Source organism: Pristiophorus japonicus, chromosome 19, assembly GCF_044704955.1.
Source record: "Pristiophorus japonicus isolate sPriJap1 chromosome 19, sPriJap1.hap1, whole genome shotgun sequence".
In the NCBI taxonomy this organism is placed as follows: Eukaryota; Metazoa; Chordata; class Chondrichthyes; family Pristiophoridae; genus Pristiophorus; species Pristiophorus japonicus.
Genome location: NC_091995.1, coordinates 72,867,092 through 72,887,144, shown reverse-complemented (window position 1 = coordinate 72,887,144; position 20,053 = coordinate 72,867,092). Strand labels below are relative to the sequence as shown.

General features: G+C 47.9%; 1 protein-coding gene and 2 non-coding genes across 3 annotated transcripts in view; 2 read left to right on the top strand and 1 right to left on the bottom strand.

The window, feature by feature from the left end:
- The first annotated feature begins 4,398 nt into the window (after positions 1–4,398).
- On the top strand, positions 4,399–4,471 carry trnar-ccu (transfer RNA arginine (anticodon CCU)). The gene has a single exon. It is a non-coding gene; the product is annotated as a tRNA-Arg (tRNA).
- Positions 4,472–5,464: 993 nt separating this feature from the next.
- Positions 5,465–5,537, top strand: trnar-ucu (transfer RNA arginine (anticodon UCU)). Its single transcript has one exon. It is a non-coding gene; the product is annotated as a tRNA-Arg (tRNA).
- An 8,120-nt stretch (positions 5,538–13,657) lies between these two features.
- Positions 13,658–20,053, bottom strand: part of LOC139230264 (guanylyl cyclase C-like) — a gene marked incomplete at its 5' end in the record, with an annotated part of 252,495 nt that continues 246,099 nt past the window's right edge. Inside the window, one exon of the mRNA XM_070862094.1 lies at positions 13,658–16,346. Within this exon, the coding sequence (XP_070718195.1) occupies positions 16,184–16,346 (163 nt within the window). The remainder of the gene's footprint in view (positions 16,347–20,053) is intronic.

Here is a 20,053-nt window from a genome sequence, read left to right as displayed (position 1 = left end):
CCTTCCTCAGGTTAGGAGACCAAAACTGTACACAATACTCCAGGTATGGCCTCACCAACTAGAGGATTGGGAAAATTTTAAACAACAGCAAAGAATGACTAAAAAAGCAATAAAGAATGGGAAGATAGATTTCGAAGGTAAACTTGCGCAAAACATAAAAACGGATAGTAAAAGCTTTTACAGATATACAAAACGGAAAAGAGTGACGAAAGTAAATGTTGGTCCCTTAGAAGATGAGAAGGGGGATTTAATAATGGGAAATGTGGAAATGGCTGAGACCTTAAACAATTATTTTGCTTCGGTCTTCACAGTGGAAGACACAAAAACCATGCCAAAAATTGCTGGTCACGGGAATGTGGGAATGGAGGACCTTGAGACAATCACTATCACTAGGGGGATAGTGCTGGACAGGCTAATGGGACTCAAGGTAGACAAGTCCCCTGGTCCTGATGAAATGCATCCCAGGGTATTAAAAGAGATGGCGGAAGTTATAGCAGATGCATTCGTTATAATCTACCAAAATTCTCTGGACTCTGGGGCGGTACCAGCGGATTGGAAAGCAGCTAATGTAACACCTCTGTTTAAAAAAGGGGGCAGACAAAAGGCAGGTAACTATAGGCCGGTTAGTTTAACATCTGTAGTGGGGAAAATGCTTGAAACTATCATGAAGGAAGAAATAGCGGGACATCTAGATCGGAATAGTTCAATCAAGCAGACGCAGCATGGATTCATGAAGGGGAAATCATGTTTAACTAATTTACTAGAATTCTTTGAGGATATAACGAGCATGGTGGATAGAGGTGTACCGATGGATGTGGTGTATTTAGATTTCCAAAAGGCATTCGATAAGGTGCCACACAAAAGGTTACTGCAGAAGATAGAGGTACGCGGAGTCAGAGAAAATGTGTTAGCATGGATAGAGAATTGGCTGGCGAACAGAAAGCAGAGAGTCGGGATAAATGGGTCCTTTTCGGGTTGGAAATCGGTGGTTAGTGGTGTGCCACAGGGATCGGTGCTGGGACCACAACTGTTTACAATATACATAGATGACCTGGAAGAGGGGACAGAGTGTAGTGTAACAAAATTTGCAGATGACACAAAGATTAGTGGGAAAGCGGGTTGTGTAGAGGACACAGAGAGGCTGTAAAGAGATTTGGATACGTTAAGCGAATGGTCGAAAAGTGTGAGGTCATCCACCTTGGGGAAAAAAACAGTAAAAGGGAATATTATTTGAATGGGGAGAAATTACAACATGCTGAGATGTAGAGGGACCCGGGGGTCCTTGTGCATGAATCACAAAAAGTTAGTTTGCAGGTGCAGCAGGTAATCAGGAAGGCAAATGGAATGTTGGCCTTCATTGCGAGAGGGATGGAGTACAAAAGCAGGGAGGTCCTGCTGCAACTGTATAGGGAATTGGTAAGGCCGCACCTGGAGTACTGTGTGCAGTTTTGGTCACCTTACTTAAGGAAGGATAGACTGGCTTTGGAAGGGGTACAGAGACGATTCACTTGGCTGATTCCGGAGATGAGGGGGTTACCTTATGATGATAGATTGAGTAGACTGGGTCTTTACTCGTTGGAGTTCAGAAGGATGAGGGGTGATCTTACAGAAACATTTAAAATCATGAAAGGGATAGACAAGATAGAGGCAGAGAGGTTGTTTCCACTGGTTGGGGAGGCTAGAACTCGGGGGCACAGCCTCGAAATACAGGGGAGCCAATTTAAAAAGGAATTTTTTCTCCCAGAGGGTTGTGAATCTGTGGATTTCTCTGCCCAAGGAAGCAGTTGAGGCTAATTCATTGAATGTATTCAAATCGCAGATTGATAGATTTTTAACCAATAAAGAATTTAAGGGTTACAGAGAGAGGGCAGGTAAGTGGAGCTGAATCCACAGCCAGATTAACCGTGATCTTATTGAATGGCAGAGCAGGCTCAAGGAGCTAGATGGCCTACTCCTGTTATTATCACCCCAGGTGGGACTCAAACACACAATCCCTGGCTTAGGAAGTCAGTGCCTTATCCATTAGACCACTGGGGCTCAATACATGAAGTTACCCACCTGAGGGCAATTGGCCAGTGAAGTAGGTTTCGAGGAAGCATCTTCAAGGAGGAGAGAAAGCTAGCGAGGCGGAGATACCGTGCCCATTGCATATCCCCCGACCCCGATTGCTCTTTGTTTTCATTGGTGAGCACTGAGCGTTATTGATATGTCCTTCCAATACAGTATAAATGCTCACGAGGGGGAACTGTTTAGGGAGATACTGTGTCCACTACCCATCCCCCGACCCTGCCTGCCCTGTGACCATCAGTGAGCACTGGAACTTTGCACAAATTTGAAGTTGATGACATCTTGGTCCGAATGAAGCCTCCCTGCCTTGCTGAACCTGACATCACTTGCCCAACTGCAACTGCCATATTGTCAATCTTTAAAAAGACTTCACCCCAGGTGGGGCTCGAACCTACAATCCCTGGCTTAGGAAGGCCAGTGCCTTATCCATTAGGCCACCAGGGCTGAATACATGAAGTGACCCACCTGAGGGCAATTGGCCAGTGAAGTAGCTTTCGACGAAGTATCTTCAAGGAGGAGAGAAAGGTCACGAGGCGGAGATGTTTATGGAGATACCGTGCCCAGTGCCTATCCCCCGACCCCGATTGCTCTTTGTTTTCATGGGAGAGCCCTGGAACTTTGCTCAAATTTGACTTCACAATTCCTGGATTTCTCTGCCATTCATACTATGCTACTCCACTGGACTGCACTGTAAGACTCAGTCAGCTGCTGTGACTCTGATCTTCTATTCAGTTGCTCTTTGAAAGGAATTTGTGTTGTTTACAGTCCGTTCCCCATTGCTACTGTTACCTGCTGAGTCTATGACTGTCCTACTGGTTTATTTTGCTGCTGTGTGGGTCCTGGCCAGAAATTCCCTCTCCTGGGTTAAAGTCCATTTCTGATCCTCGGGTGGCCTCCAACTTAACTTTCGGCCACAGAACAATTCTCCATATTTTCACGGAAATACCTTCAGTATGCCTGTCGGTTACTCTGCCCTACCCACTTGTATCTACCCATGAGCTTATTGTCGATGATTACATTGACATGTCAGTCTTGCAGGAAACTTGTCTCACAGTCCATGACACTTTCCGTCATCAATCAAGCCAAAATATAGTACCTGCAATAGTGCAGCATTCCAGTATCAATTAGATTTTGTTCAAGTGCCTGTGATGGGATTTGAACCCAGATCCGCCTGACTCACAAGCAAGAGTGCTACTGATTGAGCAACAGCCATTTCGGGTTCAAAGAAGCAGGTTTTAGGGAGTGTCTTAAAGGAGGAGCGAGAGGTCGCAAGGCGGAGCTGTTTCGGGAGATACTGCGTCCATTACCCATCCCCCAACCCTGCCTTCCCTGTGACCATCAGTGAGCACTGGAACTTTGCACAAATTTGAAGTTGATGACATCTTGGTCCGAATAAAGCCTCCCTGCCTTGCTGAACCTGACATCACTTGCCCAACCTCAACTGCCGTATTGTCAATCTTTAAAAAGACATCACCCCAGGTGCAACTTAAACCCACAACCCCTGTTTAGAAGACCAGTGCCTTACCCATTAGGCCACTGGGGCTGAATGCTTGAATTGACCCACCTGAGGGTAATTGACCACTCTGAAATGTGATATCTGCCTCACATTTTCAGAGTGTGAGAAAGTTGAGCACAGATGGAAGCTATTTTCGCCCATCATCTCTGCCACGGCTCGCGCCATGGCAGAGCCATCTACAACAAAAACTTGCATTTATATAGCGCCTGTAATATAGTAAATCCTTCCATGATGCTTCACAGGAGCTTGATTGATATGTCCTCCCAATATAGTATAAATGCTCACGAGGCCCATACTTGAGATAAGGTCACTCTGTGACCAGTTACCTTTATTACCAAAACCTCAAGTGATGATGGTTGGTGGAGCTTCCCTTTTTTTCCCTGAAAGTCCAGGTTAGGAGTGTCTCCCACAAGTTCGCCTCTTGTGGTCAGTGTTCTCAAGGTGTCCAACTCAGGTCAGCTTATACATGGTTTACAATGAAAGTTGAATACATGTCATCCCTCTCCCCTAAAGTCTTATTGGGATCACAGGTTAAGTCTCTCTGGTGGTTTACGCTCCCTTGTAGAGCGCCTGAGATGGGGCTCCGGTTGTTGGGCGCTGCCCTGTATGTCTGCTGTTTGCGGTGCTTCAGGTTTGTCCGGACTGCCCACAGTGACTGGGCTGTCCTCCACTTGGTTCCGGTGTTTGGTCACCTGTGATGGAGTAAACTCTACGTCGTGTTCTTCCTCTCACATTTTTAACACTCTGAAAATGTGAGGCAGATGTCACATTTCAGTGTGGTCAATTAACCTCAGGTGGATCACTTCATGGATTCAGCCCCAGTGGCCTAATGGATAAGGCACTGGCTTCCTAAGCCAGGGATTGTGGGTTTGAGTCCCACCTGGGGTGATGTCCTTTTAAAGATTGACAATACAGCAGTTGAGGTTGGTCAAGTGGTGCAAGGTGCAGCCAGGCAAGGAGGCTTCAGTTGGACCAAGGTGTCATCAACTTCCAATTTGTGCAAAGTTCCAGTGCTCACTGATGGTTACAGGGTAGGCAGAATTTGGGGATGGCTAATGGACACAGTATCTCCCCTAAACAGCTCCGCCTTGCTACCTCACGCTCCTCCTTCAAGACACTCCATAAAATCTGATGCCATGGCTCAGTGCGTAGCACTTTCGTTTGTGAGTCAGAAGATTGTGGGTTCAAATCCCATGACAGATAGAAATCTAGTTGATACTTCAGTACAGAGTGTTGCAGGTGCTGTATTTTGGCTTGATTGATGACGCAAAGTGTCATGGACTGTGAGACAAGTTTGCTGCAAGCCCAAAATCATCCCAAATAAGCCCATGGATAGACACAAGTGGGTAGGGCAGAGCAACCGACAGGTATACTGAAGATATTTCCGAAAAATATGGAAAATTGTTCCGTGGCCGAAAGTTAAATTGGAGGCCACCCTCAGATCCAGAAATGGACTTTAACCCAGGAGAGGGAATTTCTGGCCAGGACCCACACAGCAGCAAAATAAACCAGAAGGACAGTCATAGACTCAGCAGGTAACAGTAGCAATGGAGAACGGACTGTAAACTACACAAAATTCCTTTCAAAGAGCAACTGAATAGAAGATCAGAGTCACAGCAGCTGACTGAGTCTTACAGTGCAGTCCAGTGGAGTAGCATGGTATGAATGGCAGAGAAATCCAGGAATTGTGAAGTCAAATTTGAGCAAAGTTCCAGGGCTCACCCATGAAAACAAAGAGCAATCGGGGTCGGGGGATAGGCACTGGGCACGGTATCTCCATAAACATCTCCGCCTCGCGACCTTTCTCTCCTCCTTGAAGATGCTGCCTCGAAACCTACTTCACTAGCCAATTGCCCTCAGGTGGCTCATTTCATGTGTTCAGCCCCAGTGGCCTAATGGATAAGGCACTGGCCTTCTAAACCAGGGATTGTGGGTTTGAGCCCCACCTGGGGTGATGTGTTTTTAAAGATTGACAATACAGCAGTTGAGGTTGGGCAAGTGATGTCAGGTTCAGCAAGGCAGGGAGGCTTCATTCGGACCAAGGTGTCATCAACTTCAAATTTGTGCAAAGTTCCAGTGCTCACTGATGGTCACAGGGAAGGCATGGTCGGGGGATGGGTAGTGGACACAGTATCTCCCCAAACGTTCCCCCTTGCGACCTCTCGCTCCTCCTTAAAGACACTCCCTGAAACCTTCCACTTTGACCCAGAACTGGCCGTGGCTCAGTCGGTAACACACTCGCTTGTGTGTCAGATTGATCTGTTTTCAAATCCACCACAGACACTTCAACATAAAAAACTAATTGATGCTTCAATGCAAAGGGAGTGCTGCACTGTTGCAGGTGCTGCATTTTGGCTTGATTGATGACGGAAAGTGTCATGGACTGTGAGACAAGTTTCCTGCAAGACTGACATGTCAATGCAATCATCCACAATAAGCTCATGGGTAGATACAAGTGGGTAGGGCAGAGTAACCGACAGGTACACTGAAGGTATTTCTGTGAAAATGTGGAGAATTGTTCTGAGGCAGAAAGTTAAGTTGGAGGCCATCGAAAGATGCAGAAATGGACTTTAGCCCAGGAGCCACACAGCAGCAAAATAAACCAGTCGGACAATCATAGACTAAGCAGGCAACAGTATCGATGGGGAATGGATTGTAAACGACACAAAATTCCTTTCAAAGAGCAACTGAATAGAAGATCAGAGTCACAGCAGCTGACTGAGTCTTACAGTGCAGTCCAGTGGAGTAGCATAGTATAAATGGCACAGAAATCCAGGAATAGGGAAGTCAAATTTGAGCAAAGTTCGAGGGCTCACCCATGAAAACAAAGAGCAATCGGGGTCGGGGGATAGGCACTGGGCACGGTATCTCCATAAACATCTCCGCCTCGCGACCTTTCTCTCCTCCTTGAAGATGCTTCCTCAAAACCTACTTCAGTGATCAAGGTTTAGGACACCTGTCCTGGTACCTCATGTGGCTCTGTGTGAGATTTTGTTTGATACTGATCCTGTGAAGCATCATTTGTATAGCGCCTGGGGTTGCTGAACCTCCTTTTAGTTTGATCCACGTGTTTGCGGCAGATTTGTCCATTGGTAAGTTTAACTACCCAAACCCTATTTCCCTCTTTGGCAATCACATTGCCTGCAAGCCATTTGGGCCCTGCAGCGTAATTAAGGATAAAAAAAGGGTCATTGACATCAATACATCGCGCCCTCGCATTCCTGTCATGGTAGTCACATTGTGACTGACGCTTGCTCTCAACAATTTCTTTCATTGTAGGGTATATAAGGGATAACCTAGTTTTGAGCGTCTTTTTCATTAGCAGCTCTGAGGGTGGAACCCCTGTCAGCGAGTGTGGTCGGGATCTATTGGCCAACAGGAGGCGTGATAACCGGTTTTGTAGGGAACCCCCTTGGATTCTGAGCATCCCCTGTTTGATTTTCTGCACTGCTCGTTCCGCCTGGCCGTTTGAGGTCGGCCTGAACGGTGCCGTTCTGACATGGTTGATTCCATTGCCTGCCATGAAGTCCTGGAATTCAGTGCTTGTGAAGCACGGGCCATTGTCGCTGACCAAAACGTCCCGTAGACTATGGGCGGCGAACATTGGCCGTAGACTTTCTACCGTGGCAGAGGATGTGCTTGAATTTAAAATGGCATACTCAATCCATTTGGAGTAGGTGTCTACTACAACCAAAAACATTTTTCCCATGAAAGGACCTGCGTAGTCCACATGGATGCGTGACCATGGCTTGGCGGGCCAGGACCAGGGGCTAAGGGGGGCTTCCCTGGGTGCATTGCCCAGCTGAGCACACGTGTTGCACCTGCGAACACAAAGTTCCAGGTCTGCATCTATCCCTGGCCACCAAACGTGTGACCTGGCAATTGCCTTCATCATGACAATGCCCGGGTGCTCATTGTGAAGTTCTCTGATAAACATCTCTCTGTCCATCTGGGGCATGACTACTCGGTTTCCCCACAGTAGGCAATCGGCCTGAATCGAGAGTTCATCCTTGCACCTATGAAACGGTTTAAATTACTCAGGGCATGCCCCGTACGTGGCTGTCCAGTCCCCATTCAGGACACATTTCTTGACTAAAGACCATAGCGGGTCTTTATTTGTCCAGACTTCAATCTGACGGGCTGTCACAGGTGAGCCTTCTTTTTTGAAAGCTTCAACAGCCATGACCATCTCAGCATCATGCTCAGCTGCCCCCTCAATGGTGGCTAGTGGCAGCCTGCTGAGTACATCAGCGCAGTTTTCAGTGCCCGGTCTGTGCCGAATTGTATAATCATAGGCGGCTAACGTAAGTGCCCACCTCTGTATGCGGGCCGATGCATTTGTATTTGTGGCCTTGTTGTCGGCCAAAAGGGACGTTAGGGGTTTGTGATCTGTCTCCAGCTCAAATTTTCTGCCAAACAGGTACTGGTGCATTGTTTTTACTGCATATACACATGCAAGCTCTTCCTTTTCTACCATCCCGTAGCCCCCTTCTGCCTGGGACAGACCTCTGGAGGCATAAGCTACCGGCTGTAACTGACCCTTGGCATTCACATGCTGCAACACACACCCAACCCCATAGGACGACGCATTGCACGTTAAAACAAGTTTCTTGCACGGGTCATATAACGTTAACAGTTTGTTGAAGCATATCAAATTGCATGCTCTATCAAAAGCCCTTTCCTGGCTGTCCCGCCAGACCCAATCGCGACCTTTGCGTAGGAGCACATGTAGCGGCTCTAACAGTGTGCTCAATATGGGAAGAAAGTTACGAAAATAGTTCAGGAGCCCCAGGAACGAACGCAGCTCCGTCGTGTTACGGGGTCTGGGTGCTCTCTGGATCGCTTCCGTTTTGGACACAGTAGGTCTGATCCCGTCTGCTGCTACCCTCCTCCCCAGGAATTCTACCTCTGGAGCTAAGAAGACGCACTTTGCCTTTTTCAGTCACAGCCCTACCCGATCCAGTCTGCGTAGCACCTCCTCCAGGTTGTGGAGGTGTTCTTCAGTATCGCGACTCGTGATGAGGATGTTGTCTTCAAAAACCACCGTCCTCGGAATTGACTTGAGGCGGCTTTCCATATTTCCCTGAAAGATCGCGGCAGTTAGGCCACTGGGGCTGAATACATGGAGTGACCCCCGCCCCTGACACAATTGGTCAGTGAAATAGATTTCAAGGAGCATCTTCAAGGAGGAGAGAAAGGTCGCGAGGCGGAGATGTTTATGGAGATACCGTGCTCAGTGCCTATCCCCCAACCCCAATTGCTCTTTGTTTTCATGGGTGAGCCCTGGAACTTTGCTCAAATTTGACTTCACAATTCCTGGATTTCTCTGCCATTCATACCATGCTACTCCACTGGACTGCACTGTAAGACTCAGTCAGCTGCTGTGACTCTGATCTTCTATTCAGTTGCTCTTTGAAAGGAATTTGTGTTGTTTACAGTCCATTCCCCATAGCTACTGTTACCTGCTCAGTCTATGACTGTCCTCCTGGTTTATTTTGCTGCTATGTGGGTCCTGGCCAGAAGTTCCCTCTCCTGGGCTAAAGTCCATTTCTGGATCTTAGGGCGGCCTCCAACTTAACTTTCTGCCACAGAACAATTCTCCACATTTTCACGGAAATACCTCCAGTATTCCTCTCGCTTACTCTGCCCTACCCACTTGTGTCTACCCATGAGCTTATTGTGGATGATTGCATTGCTTGCAGGACATTTGTCTCACGATCCATGACACTTTCGTCATCAATCAAGCCAAAATACAGCACCGGCAACAGTGCAGCACTCTCTCTGTCCCCCGATTAATTACTGGCCAGTCAGCCTAACCTCGTTGGTCGGAAAAGTATTGGAAAAAATTCTGAAGGACATGATAAATCTTCAATTAGAGAAAGATACAGATTAATCAAGCACGGTCAGCACGGATTTGTTAAGGCAAGGTCGTGTCTGACTAACTTGATCGAATTTTTCGAGGCGATAACCAGGAGGGTCGATGAGGACAATGCATATGATGTAGCATATATGGATTTCAGCAAGGCTTTTGTTAAGGTTCCAAATGGCAGAGTGGCCATGAAAGTAAAAGCCCAAGGAATCCAGGGCAAAGTGGCAAATTGGATCCAAAATTGGCTCAAAGGCAGGAAGCAAAGGGTAATGGTTGATGGGTGTTTTTGTAATTGGAATGCTGTTTCCAGTGTGGTTCCACAGGGCTCAGTACAAGGTCCCTTGCTTTTTGTGGTCCATCCAAAAATGACCTAGACTTGAATATAGGGGGTATGATTAAGAAGTTTGCAGATGATACTAAAAGAGGCTGTGTGATTGATAATGAAGAAGAAAGCTGTGGACTGCAGGAAGATATCAATGTACTCGTCAGGTGAGCAGAACAGTGGCAAATGGAATTTAATCCGGAGAAGTGTGAGGTAATGCATTTGGGGAGGGCTAACAAGAGAAGGGAATACACATTAAATGGTAGGACACTGAGAAGTTTAGAGGAACAAAGGGACCTTGGAGTGCAGATCCACAGATCCCTAAAGGTAGCAGACTAGGTAGATAAGAAGGCATACGGAATGCTTGCCTTTATTAACTGAGGCAGAGAATACAAGAGCAGGGGGGAGATGTTATGCTTGAACTGCATAAAAAACTGGTTAGGCCACAGCTGGAGTACTGCGTGCAGTTCTGGTCACCGCATTACAGGAAAGATGTGATTGCACTGGAGAGGGTACAGAGGAGATTTACAAGGATATTGCCGGGAGTGGAGAATCTTAGCTATGAGGACAGAATGGATAGGCTGGGTTTGTTTTCCTTGAGGGGAGACCTCATTGAGGTGTATAAAATTATGAGGAGCCTGGATATAGTGGATAAAAAGGGCCTATTTCCCTTAGCAGAGGGGTCAACAACCAGGGGGCATAAATTTAAAGTAATTGGTAGGCGATTTAGAGGGGATTTGAGGGGAAATGTCTTCACCCAGAGGGTTGTGGGGAACTGGAACTCACTGCCTGAAAGGTTGGTAGAGGCAGAAACCCTCACCACATTTAAAAAGTACTTGACGTGCACTTGAAGTGCCGTAACCTGTTGGGTTACGGACCAAGAGCTGGAAAGTGGGATTAGGCTGGATTGCCTCTTATTGGCTGGCGCAGACACGATGGGCCGAAATGGCCTCCTTCCATGTTGCAAATTTCTATGATTCTTTGATCTGCCGTTTTGTCAATCTTTAAAAAGACATCACACCAGGTCAGGCTCGAACCCTCAATCCCCAGTCTAAGAGGCCAATGCCTTATCAATTAGGCCACTGGGGCTGAATGCGCGAAGTGACCCACCTGAGGGCAATTGACCACTCTGAAATGTGACATCTGCCTCACATTTTCAAAGTGTGAGAAAGTTGAGCACAGATGGAAGCTATCATCAGAAGGATGAGGGGTGATCTTATAGAAACATTTAAAATAATGAAAGGGATAGACAAGATAGAGGCAGAGAGGTTGTTTCCACTGGTCGGGGAAACGAGAACTAGGGGACACAGCCTCAAAATACGGGGGAGCCAATTTAAAACCGAGTTAAGAAGGAATTTCTTCTCCCAGAGGGTTGTGAATCTGTGGAATTCTCTGCCCAAGGAAGCAGTTGAGGCTAGCTCATTGAATGTTTTCAAGTCACAGATGGATAGATTTTTAACCAATAAGGGAATTAAAAGTTACGGGGAGCGGGCGGGTAAGTGGAGCTGAGTCCACGGCCAGATCAGCCATGATCTTGTTGAATGGCGGAGCAGGCTCGAGGGGCTAGATGGCCTGCTCCTGTTCCTAATTCTTATGTTCTTATGTTCTTATTTTCTCCCATCATATCTGCCACTGCTCGCAGAGCCATCTACAACAACAACTTGCATTTATATACCGCACGTAACATAGTAAAACCTTCCAAAGTGTTTCGTCACCCAACTTTCCTTCCTCGCCCCCATGTTAACTGATATTTTAACATAGAAACATAGAAACATAGAAAATAGGTGCAGGAGCAGGCCATTCAGCCCTTCTAGCCTGCACCACCATTCAATGAGTTCATGGCTGAACAGGTTCCTTCTCCTCAGTTACTCTCCGCCTCCCCTTCACATCTGCTGCCATCACCCCCCTCCGCAAATAATACTCTTGCCGCCTTTGTCTTTGCAAACTCCCACCCCCATCTCCAACCTTCCTTTTCATCCAAAATCCTCGAAGGTGTTGTCACCTCCTAAATCCGTGCTCATCTTTCACTCAACTCCATGTTTGAATACCTCCAATCATCTTTCTGTCCCTACCCCAGAACTGAAACGGCTCTTATCAAAGTCACAAATGACATCCTATGTGACTGTGTTGACGGTAAACTATCGCTCTACATCCTTCTCAACTTGTCTCCAGCCTGTGACACGGTTTACCACACCCTCCTGTTACAACTCCTCTCCTCCATTGTCCAGCTGTGTGGGGCTGCACTTCACTGGTTTCGCTCTTAGCTAGCCAGTCGTGGCCAGAAAATCACTTGCAATCGTTTCTTTTCCCGCCCCCACACCGTTACCTCTGGTGTCCCCCAAGGATCTATCCTCGGCCCCTCCCTCCTGTTTCTCATCTACGTGCTGCCCCTCAGCGACATCAGCTGAAAATACGGCGTCAGATTCCACATGTACACTGACGATACCAAGCTGTACCTCACCCATCGTCATCATAGGCAGTCCCTCGGAATTGAGGAAGACTTGATTCCACTCCCAAAGTGAGTTCTCTGGTGGCTGAACGGTCCGACACGAGAGCCACAGACCCTGTCACAGGTGGGACAGGCTTTCGTCGAGGGAAGGGGTGGGTGGGGCTGGTTTGCCGCGCGCTCCTTCCGCTGCCTGCGCTTGGCCTCTTCACGCTCTTTGCGTACCTCACCACCACCTCCCTCGACCCCTCCACTGGGACATCCCAGAGCATCTTACAGCCAATGAAATCCTTCTTGAAGTGTAGCCAATTGGCGCACTGCAAGCTCCCACAAACAGCGACGTGATAACGCCCAGGGAATCTGTCATTTTTAAATGATGTTGAATGTGGGACAAATATTGGCCAGGACACCGGGGAGAACTCCTTACTCTCCTTCAGAAATAGTGCCGTGGGATCTTTTACTTCCACCTGAGAGGAAAGACAGAGCCTCGGTTTAAAGTCTCATCTGAAAGATGGCCGTTTCTGATGGTGCAACGCTCCCTCAGTACTGCCTGGCGTGAATGCCACGGCTGACACACACGGGAAAGAGGAAACAAACAGCATAATTCCGTGCAATTGAAGATAAAACGCGAATGAATGAAAGAAAAAGCATCAACTCACAGAAATAAAACTTTCCTTGAAGGAAATGAAAAAACGATAAAAGGCAATAGCTAAAATGAAAGAAATAAAACAGGATGCGTGTTATTAAAAGCTGCTCCTCCGAAATAATGGGTTTAACAGCATTTATTGACACTCATAGGAATTAAGCACACAGTAATAACTATTATCGACAATAATTAAACACACATATGCCGTTACTTTGCGAGTTCACCAGAGGATTGAAGCACGTCACAGCTTCCAGCTCGAAGGTTTCCGAGACTGAGCAAACTCTCAGGTATCTCTCCGAATGTAATAGAGCTCCCCCGAGTGGAGTACTGCTCCACCTAGTGGACTACTGTGGCAATGCAACTACTGATGTAAATACAATAAAAGGATCATGTGACAAAGTCACATGACCACCGTTTCTGTGTGAGAGCCATCGTGTAGAGTGTGTTTGTTGGCGATGTTGTAAGGATATTTCACACCGAACACCCACTCTTTTATACCTTTTTCCCAATCTTGCTGCATGAGAATTCACATGTCCCACAGGATGACCTCATTCACTGAGCCGTTCGCTGATCAATGACCTGTGCCACTCCCCAAACTTTGCCACAGCTTCACCTTGACTGCACTGGCGATCGAATCATTCAACTGGTGACAGTTAGAGAGAGATTAATGAACAAAGGCTCCATTATCAATTATCCACATTCCTTGCGCAGATGTGTGCTTGAAAGAGTTAATATCTGTAATGTATTTGTTTCATGGGTTCTTTGCTGAAGAAGTCATTGCAACACATTGCTATTAAGAAGTAGTTAGTTTATTAGCAAAAGATTTAACAATCACACTACACATTACCAGTTCACCCACCAGGCTCACAACCACCTGCCTCATCGTGGATCCCCCGAACCCAACTGGCTGGGGTTTTATGGAGTCTTACAAACATCATGTGACTGGCGAAGCCACTCCCAACTCAACAGCTCGACCAACCTATGAGCATACGCACAGGTGCAGACATTACACTATCCTTCGCTATTGAAGTTATAATTTCTCAAATTGACGGGATAACATGTATCCTGGGAAGCTACTTCATTGCCAGAAAGATGTTACCTATCTCATGTTCCACTGACAGGTCAATGGGGCTCGAAACAGCCATTCTGTAACAAAGGACGCCTGTTCACCTCTGCTGAATCTCTTCACAGCTCAAGACTGTCTCAATAACTAACTTACCCGTGCTAATAGAAATTCAAATAAAAAGCTAAAAGTTAATATCAAGAAATGAATATTACAAGAAATCTATTTAACCCTTCCCTTCTTCTTCTTTGGCAGTCCCCCGGAGTCAAGGATGACTTGCTTCCACAGTAAGGTGTGTTCTCAGGTGACTGATGAGACCAATGCGGGACCTACAGTCTCTGTCACAGGTGGGGCAGGTGGTGGTTGGAGGGACGGGTGGGCATGCAGACAATGAGGCCCGTCCATCGGAGCTGATCCAGCATTGTCCGCATGCCCGATACTCTCCTCCCGAAACCCTTTCCTGACACATTTTCTCACAGGACTCTCCCAAGGCATCTCTGTGATGGCAGTGTGTGCCAGACTGGGGAGGGTCGAGTCCGCAGGCCAATTCTCCCTCCTTACCAAGGTGGGTGGGTGTGGGGGGTGATCATCTTCCCTTCACTTGGAATGCCCTGCTGAGTCTGGGGCCACACTGAGCGGGGGCGGGGCAGAGGGGGCGGGGAGCTCAGTGGGAGAACGCGGACCTTTCAACGACAAGAAGGTGGTAAAGCAGCCCGGCCCAAGAATCCAGCATGAGAGGAGCTCGAGGAACGAGGCTGCAGGGCTGAATCGCTGCAGAATTCTGCACAAACGAAGAATCTCGTGGGGCAGCCACGAGGAGGGAATGCTGCAATTGGAGGCTTTTTTCCTGATTTTGTGGCTGAGGCATATTATCAATTTACTCTTCATCGAACCAATGCTACATCTGACTTGAAGGTGATTAATAAGGCTAGGTAGAGAGACCTCTACACTGCCTCTAACTCATGCTATACCCGACCTGGAGGTGGTTGATGGGGCAGTGCAGAGAGAGACGTTTACACTGCGTCTAACTCATGCTATACCCGACCTGGAGGTGGTTGATGGGGCAGTGTCGAGAGAGAGAGACCTCTACACTGCGTCTAACTCATGCTATACCCGACCTGGAGGTGGTTGATGGGGCAGTGCAGAGAGAGACGTTTACACTGCGTCTAACTCATGCTATACCCGACCTGGAGGTGGTTGATGGGGCAGTGTCGAGAGAGAGAGACCTCTACACTGCGTCTAACTCATGCTATACCCGACCTGGAGGTGGTTGATGGGGCAGTGCAGAGAGAGACGTTTACACTGCGTCTAACTCATGCTATACCCGACCTGGAGGTGGTTGATGGGGCAGTGTCGAGAGAGAGAGACCTCTACACTGCGTCTAACTCATGCTATACCCGACCTAGAGGTGGTTGATGGGGCAGTGCAGAGAGAGAGAGACCTCTACACTGCGTCTAACTCATGCTATACCCGACCTGGAGGTGGTTGTTGGGGCAGTGCCAGAAAGAAAAAAAAGAACTTGCATTAATGTAATGCCTTTCACCCCCCTCAGGACGTCTCACAATGTTTTACAGCCAGTGAAGTAGTCTTGAAGTGCGGCCACTGTTGTTTTATCGGCAAACACGGAAGCCAAGGTGCGCACAGCAAGATCCCACCAGCAGCAAATGATAAATTCAGCTGTGTTTGGTGGTGTCGGCCACGGTAGGAATGTTGGTCAGGACACTGGGAGAACTCCCCTGCTCTTCGTCAAAAAAGCGACATGGGATCTTTCTGTCCAGTTGAGCAGGCCTCAACTTAACATCTGACTTGAAAGATGGCACCTCCGACAGTGCAGCAGGCCCTCGGCACTGCCCTGAGGTGTCAGCCAGAGATGGCATGCTCAAGGCCTCCTGACTCCATGTCGCGACTGCTGCCCACTAAGCTCAGCTAACACCTTGCGTGTCGAGGGGAATTTACGCTGCATCTGTCCTGCGCTATGCCTGACCCGGGGCTGGTGAATGGTGCCGTGGGACCCAGTCCCTGCTCTACCTGACCTGGGAGTACCTGATACTAATGTTGTAAGCAGTGTTCCATTCACCAGCTCTGACTTTTTTCACCTTGAATGGCACAAAGACTGAACAACAGAAATCTGAAAATAATTTCTATAGCTTATTTTTATGTTCCTTAAAAGCTCATGGTGGCCATCACAAGAACGATACATCCGGAAAGTTCAAGACATCTCCTGGCAACCGACCCCCCCTCCGGCTGCTAACAGTTACATGTAGGTGGTGAGTATCTCCGTGGAGTTCAGCTGCAGGTACTCGAGTTCCTCCTTCGTCCCCTCTTTCGTCACTGCCTGGTTTTCTGACACTCGCCTCTTCTCCAGGGATGCGATTATCATCTGGGCAAAGTCGTCCTGAAGCCTCTGCAAGTTTTCCCTGTGGAATTAAAAACAAACGAGTGAATTCCCAAGGGCCCCGTGATGACGGTGAGTGCGATGAAACGTGGCTGTTGCAACAGTAATCCCGAGGCCTGGACAATAATCCAAGAGACGTGAGTTCAAATCCCACCGCGGCAGCTGGGGCAATTTAAATTTAGTTAATTAAATCAATCTGGAATTAAAAAGCTTGTAAATCGAGGAAGACTTGCTTCCACTCTCAAAGTGAGTCCTTAGGTGACTGAACAGTCCAATACGGTATTTACAGTCTGTGTCACAGGTGGGGCAGACAGTGGTTGAAGGAAAGAGTGGGTGGGACTGGTTTGCCGCACGCTCCTTCCACTGCCTGCGCTTGTTTTCTGCATGCTCTCGGCGACGGGACTCGAGGTGCTCAGTGCCCTCAGTAATGGTGACTGTGCAATAATCGGATTGTCAGAAAAACCCAACTGGTTCACTAATGTCCTTTAGGGAACGAAATCTGCCACCCTTGCCTGGTCTGGCCTACATGTGACTCCAGACCCACAGCAACGTGGTTGACTCTCAACTGCCCTCTGACATGGCCCAGCGAGACACTCAGTTGTACCGAGCTGCTACAACAAAGTCAGCACTGTGGCAGCACCTTCACCACACGGACTGCAGCGGTTCAAGAAGGCAGCCCACCACCACCTTCTCGGGGGCAATTAGGGATGGGCAATAAATGCTGGGCCTTGCCAGCGACGCCCACATCCCGTGAACGAATAAATAAAATGCTTGACAGCGCCACCTCTGGAGCAGGCAGGAACTACCGATGTCACTGGTTAACTGCATGACCCATTGATTTCAATGGGCTGGGGTAGTTACAGTGTTCAGCACTGATTTCCATGTACCAAGTGTCACAATCACGACAAATTTTTAAAAAAGGATTTTAATACAATAAATAAATACTGAAGTCATTTTATAGAGGGGAGTCGAGGAGAACTTTTTCATCCAGAGGGTGAAAGGATGGTAGAGGCAGAAACCCTCACCACATTTAAAAAGTACACGGATGTGCACTTGAAGTGCTGTAACCTACAAGCTACGGACCACGAGCTGGAAAGTGGGATTAGGCTGGGTAGCTCTTGGTTGGCCGGCACAGACACGATGGTCTTCTTCCGAGCTGTAAACTTCTATAATGATTCTATACATACAATTTATAGCACAGAAACAGGCCGTTGAGCCCAACTGGACCACAAGAGCCTCCTTCTATCCCTCTTCATCTCACCTGATCAGCATATCCTTCTGTTGCTTTCTCCCTCATGGACTTATCCAGCTTCCCCTTAAATGCATTTCCTTGTACTTTGCTTCCGAGTTTTCTATCCCAATCCCAACAGGGAAGAGTTTCCCGGGCAGTGACAGTCTTCGCCCCGATGCCTGCTGTTCCTATACAGTAATTGTTGACAGGCTATTCTGCCAAACCGTGACGTTGACCTCACATGATGTCCATACGCGCAAGACCAATGGAGATTGGCAGATGGCAGGCTGTCCCATTGTGACCCCACCCCTAGCCGAGGGGGACACCGAGTACAGTCGTAGCTCCCCGACTGCGGCCCTGCTGATATCAGCTCGCTGTACAGCCTGAGGATGGAGGCTGGGGCCCTCCTGATCCGTGAGGCTCTGGACCACACAACGCAACACATCCATCCATTGGGGAGGCCAGTGATCCCTTGCGCCGATGTACAAAGCTGGTGAGCTGGAAAAGACCAATTGGTCCATCAAGCCAATGGTCACAAGTAAGCACTTCCTCCTCTCTTCCCCAGCTCCCCCCCCCCCGCCTCACAGCCATGGAGTCACCTGGAAGAGGCAAAAAAAAAACAGAGAATAAACCCAGGGCCAACAAGAGAACAAATTCTCTGGAAAATTCCTCTCTGATTCCCTCGGGCAATGCAAACCAGTCCAGGGGACCGACAGCTGATAGATCCTGTGGAACCAGTGCCGTTCCATGACAATGGAGGTAGGGTTTACCCATAATGCTCAGCAAGAAAAAGAATGAAAGAAAGACATGCATTTAAATAGCGCCGTTCACGACCACCGCTCATCCCAAAGCGCTTTACAGCCAATGAAGTACTTTTGGAGTGCAGTCACTGTTGTAATATGGGAAGCGTAATAGCTAACTTGCGCACAGCAAGATCCCACAGGCAGCAACGTGATGACGACCAGATAATCTGTTTTAGTGATGTTGATTGAGAGATAAATATTGGCCCCAGGACACCGGGGAGAACTCCCCTGCTCTTCTTCAAAATAGTGTCATGGGATCTTTTACATCCACCTGAGAGAGCAGATGGGGCCTCGGTTTAATGTCTCATCCGAAAGACGGCACCTCCAACAGTGCAGCACTCCCTCAGCACTGCACTGGAGTGTCAGCCTGGATTTTTTTTTTGTGCTGAAGTCCCTGGAGTGGAACTTGAACCCATAACCTTCTGACTCCGAGGCGAGAGTGCTGCCTACTGAGCTGCAGCTGACAGTGTGAAATACTGAAACAGCTCTGTAATTCTCTGCACTATTTTCAGTTTACAGCTTGAGACTGTTCACATCACATTTTAAACAGGTTGGTGACTTGGTAAAGCTGCACACAAGAGGAATTCAACACTAAATTAATCAATAAACTAGAAATAGTGCATGAGAAGTGTCACCGCCACAGTGAATGCACAGCGGTTTCAGGATCCCGAAAAATTCAACCTCCATTTCATAAATATGGTGTCAACCCATAAACCTAGAGGGAAGTCATCCCCGCAATATAATCAGCAGCATGGCCGAGGTTATGTGCTCAAAGTGGCAGAAATAACCGGTGCTTTAAGGGTTAGTGACAGCCATGGCTTAGTGGGTATCTCGCTCGCTGCTAGAATCAGAATGGTTGTGGGTTCAAGTTCCATTCCAGAGACTACAGCACAAAAATCTAGTCTGACACTTGAGTGCTATATGTAAACAATCCTATGGCACTATTTCGAAGAAGAGCAGTGGAGTTATTCCTGGGCCAATATTTATCCCTCAATCAATGTCACCAAATCAGATTATCTGGTCATTATCACATTGCAATAAAGGCCAAGGTTCCATTGGCCTTCCTGCCAAATTCTTGCCCACTCACTTAGCCTGTCTATGTCCTTTTGCAGATTTTTTGTGTCCTCCTCACACATTGCTTTTCCTCCCATCTTTGTATCGTCAACAAACTTGGCTATATCAGGGGCCTGTCATCAGGCAAATGACCTTGAAAGCTGCCAGATTGTTGTAATAACCCAATTGGTTCACTCATGCCCCTGAAGGAAAAGAACCTGCCACCCCTGGTCTGGCCTCCTCAACACTTCTGACCCATGCCGTGGTTGACCTTTAATGCCCTTGAAGTGGGCTTCACAAGCCACTCAGTTGTTGATTAACAAACCATCACCACCAGGATTGTCGAGACCCAAGGAGGTCCATCACCACCTTCTCAGGGCAAGTAGTGACACCAAGAAGTGCGGCAGTGACACAGGACCAAAATGAATTCCATAAACTCCCGTTTACAAACCCCTCCATGGCCTCGCCCCTCCCTATCTCTGTAATCTCTTTCAGCCTCACAACCCCACGAGATGTCTGCGCTCCTCTAATTCTGCCCTCTTCAACATCACTCATTATAATCGCTCAACCATCGGTGGCTGTGCCTTCTGCTGCCTAGGCCCCACCCAAGCTCTGCAACTCCCTCCCTAAACCTCTCCGCCT